This window comes from Astatotilapia calliptera, chromosome 1, assembly GCF_964374335.1.
Source record: "Astatotilapia calliptera chromosome 1, fAstCal68.1, whole genome shotgun sequence".
NCBI classification, from domain to species: Eukaryota; Metazoa; Chordata; class Actinopteri; order Cichliformes; family Cichlidae; genus Astatotilapia; species Astatotilapia calliptera.
In genome coordinates this window covers 18,215,746-18,224,909 of record NC_137422.1, presented here as the reverse complement: position 1 = coordinate 18,224,909, position 9,164 = coordinate 18,215,746, and the positions used below count along the sequence as shown (strand labels likewise).

General features: G+C 40.4%; 1 protein-coding gene across 1 annotated transcript; it reads left to right on the top strand.

Moving 5' to 3' along the window:
• Positions 1-202: 202 nt before the first annotated feature.
• Positions 203-7,711, top strand: LOC113021300 (high-affinity choline transporter 1-like). The gene is made up of 9 exons (XM_026165895.2): positions 203-1,266; positions 2,006-2,231; positions 2,459-2,572; positions 2,879-3,034; positions 3,169-3,317; positions 3,508-3,651; positions 4,303-4,456; positions 5,389-5,606; positions 5,720-7,711. Exons 2-9 carry the CDS (start codon positions 2,048-2,050, stop codon positions 6,392-6,394), a joined length of 1,794 nt encoding a protein of 597 aa, XP_026021680.1. The 5' UTR covers positions 203-1,266; positions 2,006-2,047; the 3' UTR covers positions 6,395-7,711.
• The last annotated feature ends 1,453 nt before the right edge of the window (positions 7,712-9,164 follow it).

Below are 9,164 nucleotides of genomic sequence, written 5' to 3'. Positions count from 1 at the left end.
ATTGAAAAGCCATGTTAGACTCCCTTGTTACTCTTAGACTGGGTAAGTTCCAAAGTCATATTACTAATGTCTAACTCTGTTTTGTTGACCGTATGATTTAATCAAATGAAATAAAAGAGCTCAAAGAGAAATCATGGAATAACAGCTGATATAAATATTAACTTTATGATAATTAAAAGGAAGTAGCAATCATACATATCAGATTCTCACGCAGTCTGAGCGGTTAGAATATTGTCCACTGTCCTTGGTGCTGAAACGAGAATGTCTTTCCCAAAGAGGGCGCTGTACATGGGTAGCAGTTAAAACAAGCTTTTGTCTTGGTAAAAACCACAGCCCTCTATCAGATATCAGTTGTACTTATACGCGCGCGTGTGTATGTGTGTGCTCGCCAGTCAGAGCGTATCGTTAAATCTCTCCGCTGCTCTCCAGGATCCATCCTAATTGGATGCCTCAGTTTTGGCAAGAGGTCCAGATTAAACGAGCTCGTGCAGAGGAAGCCATTAAGTGGTCACAGCTCAAGTATATCCTGAAGGGGAAGTGGCAGACACACTTAAACGAGTTCTAATAGGTCCAAGATGAGAGTGTCTTCAAGAAGGTTTTAGGAATTAAAAATTTGAGTGATATATATTTAAAGTAATTTTTTATTTACAGATATTTGTCTCTTTATAATTTTTCGCCTGCAAGGACATTCGGACAAGGTTTCTACGTCCTCGACGCTCAAAACTTGCGCGGAGCAAAGCTGTTTGCGATTGTGAGACGAGGAGAGGACGTCGGACAAAAGGCCGTGAAGTGTGGCTGCGCAGTCAAGTGACTATCAATCACTTGAGTTTGGAAGAGCAGGAGCCACTGGAAGCTTGAAACTCCCCCACAACATATTGATTATTTGGTGCGTAAAAACGCCGCATTCAAATTCATGTCAGGCTATTGAGCTTCTTTAAAAAGTGAACGATGTCCGTCCATCCTCCTTTTGGCGTAAAGGAATCTCTTCCGCCCTCCCACCACTCACATCAGCCATTACACTGTGACGCGTTTCAATACAAGGTGCTCATTAAGAGGGACGTTTGGTTTCTCTGACGTAGGTTTCAGTTCTCTAACGGCACCTGCCCCCTTTTATAAGCCTCAGTAAGTCACCCGGGAGACCTCCACCAACAGTTCAATTTGACTGTTCCTCACTGTGCGGCGGAAGGTCGAGGGTCTTCAGAAAAAGTCTGTTACGCGCTCCGTTACCCTTAAGTGCCCCAGCACATGACTCTAAAAATACTTCAGGTAAGTTCTGCATGTTTTTCAAGTTTTCCTACATTTTTAGAAGCATTTAGCAAATAGCTTTTTGCACAGGACGCTTTCTTGTTTTTTTAACGTGTCAAAAATGGGTAATGATTTTTTTTCATGCGCTCTGTGCGTAAATTGAATTTTACGTACATGATTCATTACAGGAGACAGACAAAGAAAAGGACAGACCAAAGTCTATTACCATAGGACCGCTGACCATTTTTAAAATGAATTCTGAACAATTTGTTTGGTTTATTTTTTATTTAAAGAATCGTTTCTATGTTTTTTCCCCAACAAGGCAACATGCACCTTGGGCTGTATCATGTTATTTTGATAAACCGTACCAAGAAAACATGGTATTTATTTTCAATACATTTTCATCTTACGCGATAATGTGGAGATGATTTTACCCCAAAATAGCCAAAAAACATATTTTTATAAAGAGCTTTTTGTGGTTAATCTTTACCTCGATTTTTTTTTCTTTTGTTTGTAAAGGTAGAAAAGCACATGAAATTTGCTTCTGTATCGGCAACAGGGAATAAAAAGTAATTTACCATTTTAAAAGTTAAAGTAGTCATTACATCAAATCGAGCATAGAAAGATGTTTATTTTTTATACATTTATTTCAAACCAACCTAACAATTCAACATGTTGCTTCTGTCACTTTCTTGTCCAAAAGTCGGAAATAAAAGCCAAATAATTACTTCTTTTTTTTTTTAACTTTGACTCCACACAGGTCTTGATGCCTTCCCGTTCCTAGCGGAAGACCGCTGCGACGATGACCATCCATGTAGAGGGGCTTGTGGCTATCGCGGTCTTTTATCTGCTGATCCTGTTCGTCGGCATCTGGGCGGCATGGAAGAACAAGCACTCCGGAGAGGCGGAGGGCACCGACCGCAGCGAAACCATCATGGTCGGAGGGAGAGATATTGGATTATTTGTGGGTGGATTCACCATGACAGGTGAGGTTTTAACTTGTTATAACTAAGTGACACAAAGGAGATTGGTGTCTTTTTTAAAGACACTTTCTTCTTTTAATAAGTGGAATGAGCTTAAATTAATATTTTCTGATTGTTTTAATTAGTTCTGTAAATGTATTTCACTTTGGCCAAGTTTGTGTTCAGATTTTTGCTCGTTATAATTCATATTGGAAGCTTTAATCTGATGCGTGTATGTGCAAAATTTCCAGCGACCTGGGTTGGAGGAGGGTACATCAATGGCACTGCAGAGTATGTGTATCTTCCAGATTATGGCTTGGCTTGGGCTCAAGCCCCATTTGGATATGCACTCAGTCTAGTTCTGGGTGAGTGTTTCTTTGTGTTTAAAATAATGCAAATTGCTGATTTTATATTGCTTCTGAGATATTATATTGCTTGAGAAAGGATTTGGGGCAATTTGGACACAGATCTGATATCTTTCTACCCATTTACATTTAAACAAAGCAGCACTTTAATGCTCTTACTTACTGGGTGCTAATCAGACCTCTACAAGTATTATTCTGCTAAAGAGTCTGAGGGGGACTCTTTAGGTTTGCTTTTTTGTTTGTTTGTTGTTTTTTTCTGCCAGGGGCTGTGGACATAATATGTAATGTGTGCACCCTTTGTACCAGGTGGTCTCTTTTTTGCTAAGCCCATGCGCTCACGAGGTTACGTCACTATGTTGGACCCGTTCCAGCAGCTGTACGGGAAACGAATGGGAGGCCTTCTCTTCATACCTGCTCTCATGGGCGAGATTTTCTGGTCTGCCGCCATCTTATCAGCCCTCGGTAAATTTTACTGTTGTAACCAGTACAAGATAAGCGATCGGTGTGGTCAGTGAAGTCAAGCTTCATCATTTGACTTCATGATGCTGCAGTGATCATAACATCCTTTCAATCTGTTCATCTCTTCACGATCTCAGGTGCCACTCTGAGTGTCATCGTGGACATCAACATTAAGATGTCCGTGGTCATCTCTGCGCTTATTGCAATCTTTTACACCCTGGTTGGAGGACTTTACTCTGTGGCCTACACAGATGTTGTGCAGCTGTTTTGTATCTTTGTTGGTCTGGTAGGTTCACGCCAATCTGAAAATTAAATCACCCTCATTAATATACGGTAGTGTAACAAAAAACATGCAAATATATACTGCTTCACCTCTATATATTTTTTTAAGAACCCTCTTTTATTTGGATTTTCTTGTATGCAGCGTCTCTCTTCTCATCTTCTTTTCCATCGATACTTGTTTTTCTTGTCTGCAGTGGATCAGTGTCCCTTTTGCTTTGATCAACCCTGCGGTGTCAGACATCACTGTTACTGCCGTGAAGCACTTGTACCAGTCACCCTGGATAGGCAGCGTCCAGAAGGGGGACACTTGGGTCTGGATTGACAACTTCTGCCTCTTGGTACTGTAACCACGAGCTGTTGATCTCATGTTTTATCTCACTGCTTTATTACCCTGGAAAAATACTGACACTAATTAGATGGATAAATTAAATTGTGAGACGATTTGTTGATCAAATACTCCAAAATGACTGAAATGAGCTGAAAATAGTGAATGCTGCCAATCAGAGGCATTTAAAATCGGTGAACTATAGTAACCACTGATTTACATTTGTATTAGTTTCTTCTTTTATTTTGGAGACAAATTCTGCCAGCTGATTACTCTGATAAATCATCTAAAAGTGAATTTGCCATAGTAATAACTGCTTGTTGCAGCAATAAAATGTATTAGACTCTCAAAATGAATCTTCCGCTTACCGGCAGCTGCTGTGAAGCTGTAATAGTTGACTGTAATGTGGTTTTACTTTATAGCACAGTTTGGTTTTTTTTAAATGTTTTTATGCAAACACAAATTAAATGCAAATGATTAAAAGTATTTTTCTCCTTCAATCATGACCTCATCTTGTGCTTTTAATAACTTTCTTATCCCCCCCAGTTAAAAATCTTTTTGATTAGAGGATTTTGCTTGTTGTACAGATTTATGATTTGGGGTTATAATAAATGAGATTATATTGACCGTGAGTGCTATTCACTTGATTTGAACTGTGCTGCAGATGTTAGGAGGAATACCTTGGCAAGTGTATTTCCAGAGAGTCCTGTCAGCCTCTTCGGCTACGTACGCCCAGGTCCTTTCCTTTCTGGCTGCTTTCGGGTGCCTCGTCATGGCTGTGCCCTCCGTTCTCATCGGGGCCATCGGGGCCTCCACAGGTTAGAGACAATAATGTATGGTGTATTCATATATGTATGTATGATGAGGGTCAGCAGCTCTGTCTTCTGTCATCATGGTAAAGTGGAAGTGCTGTCCTGAATACTGTGGCAGGTGTTGATACTTCACAATAGTGTCACATCTATACAAGAACCTTCAGATGAAAAACGAAGGTTGGATTCAACAATGAGTGTGTTTCAGCCAAAGTGTGCCATGGGTTTGCCTCCCAGTACTTAGCCATAGATGCCAAGTACCTGATGCTGCTATCTTATATTCTTTTCATGTCTTTTGTGAAGTACTTCTATGTTGTGTATAAAGCCAGAAGAAGGTGTCATTCTATGTCTGTTTGTGTGTGTGTGTGTGTGTGTGTGTGTGTGTGTGTGTGTGTGTGTGTGTGTGTGTGTGTGTGTGTGTGTGTGTTTGTTTGGGACTGCTCTGGATGGATCCATGTTGCCCTTAGATCTGAGAGAGCCTGGTAAATAGCAGCTGGTTCGCCTCATCCATAATGAAACAGCAATCAGTTTAATAACCATGCTGGTTGTGTAAATATTACATTAGAGGGAGGCAAGGGACCGAATTAGTAGTTTGATCTTCAGATTTTTTTCTGGCTTCAGATTCCTCAGTGAACAGGTGATGTTGCTCTGTTTTGTCCTGTACTAAAATATATATTATTTATATCTATTATTTGCAGAAGCAAGAAATTTAAAAGAACAAATGTGATTCTCCAGTGCAAATATATTTAATATTTAACATGTTGTGCATGTCCAGCTATGGCTTTAATGTTTCTCTGTTTATTTGGTTGAATTTCGTTGGTGCAGAATTATGAATTTCTCTGCATGAATGTGCTTGTATAGATTTATAGATATTAGTAGGTGTATTTTGCACTTCTGTTCATCACGGATGTCTTTTAAAATGTTTATTTTGCCGTCCTCAGACTGGAACCAGACATCCTACGGTGCCATTCCCCCTAAAAACAAAACTGAAGCAGATATGATATTACCCATTGTCCTCCAACACCTTTGCCCTCCATTTGTCTCCTTTTTTGGCCTGGGAGCAGTTTCTGCAGCCGTCATGTCGTCTGCAGACTCCTCCATCCTTTCAGCAAGCTCCATGTTTGCAAGGAACATCTACCAGCTTGCCTTCAGACAGTCAGTAAGTGCATGTCTGGTCCTTGGACACATGTAATTATGCACTAACAGTTTTCTCTTTAAGTTTAAATAAAATTCATCTTGACGTGTATTTTTCGCTTCTATCTTTCTGCTTAGGCATCTGACCGTGAAATTGTGTGGGTGATGCGTATCACTATCTTTGTATTCGGCGGTCTTGCCACCTTGATGGCCCTGGTAACCGGCACGGTTTACGGCCTCTGGTACCTGAGCTCAGATCTGGTTTACGTCATCATCTTCCCCCAGCTGCTCAGTGTGCTCTTTGTCAAAGGAACCAACACTTACGGCTCAGTAGCTGCATATCTGTTTGGTATGGTGCTGCGTATAGGCGGAGGTGAGCCCTACCTGCAGCTTCCTCCCTTCATTTACTACCCCGGCTGGATGACTGAGCAGCGGAAGCACCATATAACCGGAGAACTGGAAGAAATCGTTGTCCAAAAGTTCCCCTTCAAGACCGTATCGATGCTGGCCTCCTTTCTGGGTAACGTTGCTGTCTCATACCTGGCAAAGTACCTGTTTGAGAGTGGCAAGATTTCACACAAATACGACTTTCTTGATGCCGTGGTGTCCAAGCACAGCGGAGAGATCATGGATAAAACTACGCTTGTGACTCGTGGCAACGCCATCGGGCTGTCGGAGATGGCGCCCATGAAACCGCGGCTGAGTGTGACCTTGGCGGCTGCCTTTACACGCCGTGATACGTTGCCAACAGAAACAGTAGAGGAGGAAGAGGAAGAGTCCAGCCCTGACTCCTCCCACCACGAGGAAGAATGACGCAGTAAAATGAAGAAAATTAAATAAACAAAAAGTGAGCAATTGACTGAACTGACAGAGAATCAAAAGACAGCAAAGAAACATCGTCTTACGGGACTACAAATACAGCACCCCGCCTGACTGGATAACAGCTACGTGCCAGGATATATAGTGTAGCAGCTTGCTGATTGTCAAGACATGAAGCGGTCTTTCTGTGAAGTAAAGCAAACACGCCTACATACATACATACACTCAGAGTATTTATCAATAGCTGTTTCTACTATATATTCATTCTTTTTATTAACTGGTTTGGTGAAAACTGTGTTTAGAGACTTTTTAATTGATTATTAATTTTCCATCGATAACAAGAAAGGCGCTCACTTGCTGAAAGATGCTACTGTTCACACAGAGCAAAAGAGGGTGAAATATTCAATCAGAAGTACAACACAGACTGACAGCACAACCACTGTTTAGACTCAATGTACAAATCAGATGAAAGCAATAACACACACACACACCTTAACAGCTGTACGGAAATGATTACAGAGCGCCGCCTGTGAGAGTAACTGAAACAGATCAGCAAAAGGAGATGATGGATATGATTTTCTCTTTTATTAAACTGGGTTTTCATATATAAATTAGTTCTCACACAATTCCACATAAAGACAGACAGGAAGTCACGTCTCTCATGTTCGTTATAGATCAATGAACCTATACTCATAATTACTGTGAATCAAGAAAGGCACGAATCACGTGCCACGCCGTGTAGAAAATATACAAGCAGTAGTGATGGTAGCAGACTTGAAGCATTAGCTAATATTCTCTTTAATGTCAGGTGTAGACACTGTTTTAAAGTATGTAAACTAGTGTTTAAAATGATCTTGTAATCAGCTGCCTTAATGAAGCTCGGTAAAACAGATGCTCTCGTTTCCACAGCTCTGATGCCGGTGAGACTGCAGTGAACTAAGACTTGAATATGAATGTAACCTCTACCAAAAAAGTAAAAAAACAGAAAAAAAAAATCGGATTATATCCGATAGTGTACTTCTAGCTTTTATTCATGATTTGCAAAGTGTTGCAGAACAATGTGGTGGCAGGTTCAGACGGATCTGTTGTTTGCTTGTTGTCAGCAGTGTACAGATTATTTTCTCTGTGATGTGTATCTTTATGTACATACAAGAGTGGAGAAAAAAATCAAGGATGACAAATAATGCTGGTTAAAATTATTCATATACGATAGGAAGGATGTTTATTTATTTTTGATGTCATAAAAAATTGAAACAATAAAAAAAGCAAATTATAAAAATATATAAAAATAATTTTTATAAGAAGAGAAAATTGTCACTTCACTTCTTTCTTGTCTGTTTTTTTAATGATCTTCAATACTGAATATTTGAAGTTGTCATATTTCCATTAAGCACGTCCATTTCTATATTTCTTTATATATTTCTTTTAGCTGCTTTCTCTGTTTTATTCAGTCGGGAACGAAACGCACAGAGAACCGTGAGCTTTCAGGGATGAGGTCTTGTTGTGGGGGTTTTATGGTAGTGGTTTCCAACCTTAATGGCATGTGATTGCTGTGACTCATATTGCAGGGGTTCAACCAAAAGGATTATTATTCACTCACACTAAATTAGAAAAAAATAACCTATAATTTACAAAAAGAAGGAACAAAGACCAGAAAAAGCCTCAGATATCTATTTCTTCTGTTATTTTAGAGTATTACAGCCAATTGTAATCATTTCCTTATATTCTGGAGAGCTAACCACTTGCGACCCCCCCGCTGTCAGTTCTTTTGACATGTAGACTTTCTTTCATGCAGGGACAGGCTGAACATGAATTTGCTTCTCCAGACGTGTTGTTGTTTGTTAGGCCCTTCAGCTAGCTGGATGGCAGACTGAGGAACAAGAAAACGTCCAAAAACGTGACTGAAATTACAATCGCTTGGCTTGCATCTTTGTTCCCCTCCTTGTCCACAGTGAAAGATGGCATCTTAAAATAGCTCTCCTCTCTGGTTATTTACATTACTTTAAGTGCTGGACTCTCTGTCATCTGGACTCAGGGAGGAGCCATCCGAGGGTGGGCAGACTTGCTCGTGATCAGGCGGGGCAGATAAGACTTGGGTGGTGTACCTTAATGGCGTCCGATGCCATAAAATTCACCAGCTCCGGAATAGCGCAGGAATGACGCAGGTGCCCCACCCATCCGCCACACCGCCTCCCTACATTATCAGTGTCCTTTCTTGACGTCCTTGAGGACTTGGAGCAATCCCATAAAGAGAACAGAGGGTGGAGAAAGAGAGCGAGTTCCATCTCCATTCATAGAAAGTACCTCAGAGAGCACTCATGATAATTAACAATTATGGGGGGGGGAACTGTCACTTGTCCAAAAGTCAATCCATTTATCCAGGCCTTTACGGGAGGAGGAGATTGTTGGGGGAGGGTTTTCTGCAGAGGACTGTCATCTGGAGAGAATTTGGACACAAACCAAAACATTTGTTGATTCATAAGCACTAGATATATTTAGAGTCTCCTGGGATGTCTTTGCAGGCGTCATTGATAGTTTGGTCTTTGTTTTCATCGTGAAATTCTAATGTTTTTTTTAATTGTTTCTTTTCATCTGTTCTTCTACGAAGGGATGTTGTTAAAATATGCACTTAGATCTCAAAAGGAGACCAGCAAACAAAGAATTCCCTAAACGGGATCAATAATTTTTGGGGGAGTAAAAAGGGTTTTTTTTTTTGTTGTTTTTTTAATTAGAGGTTTTCAAATCTCACTGTAGTCTAGTGATG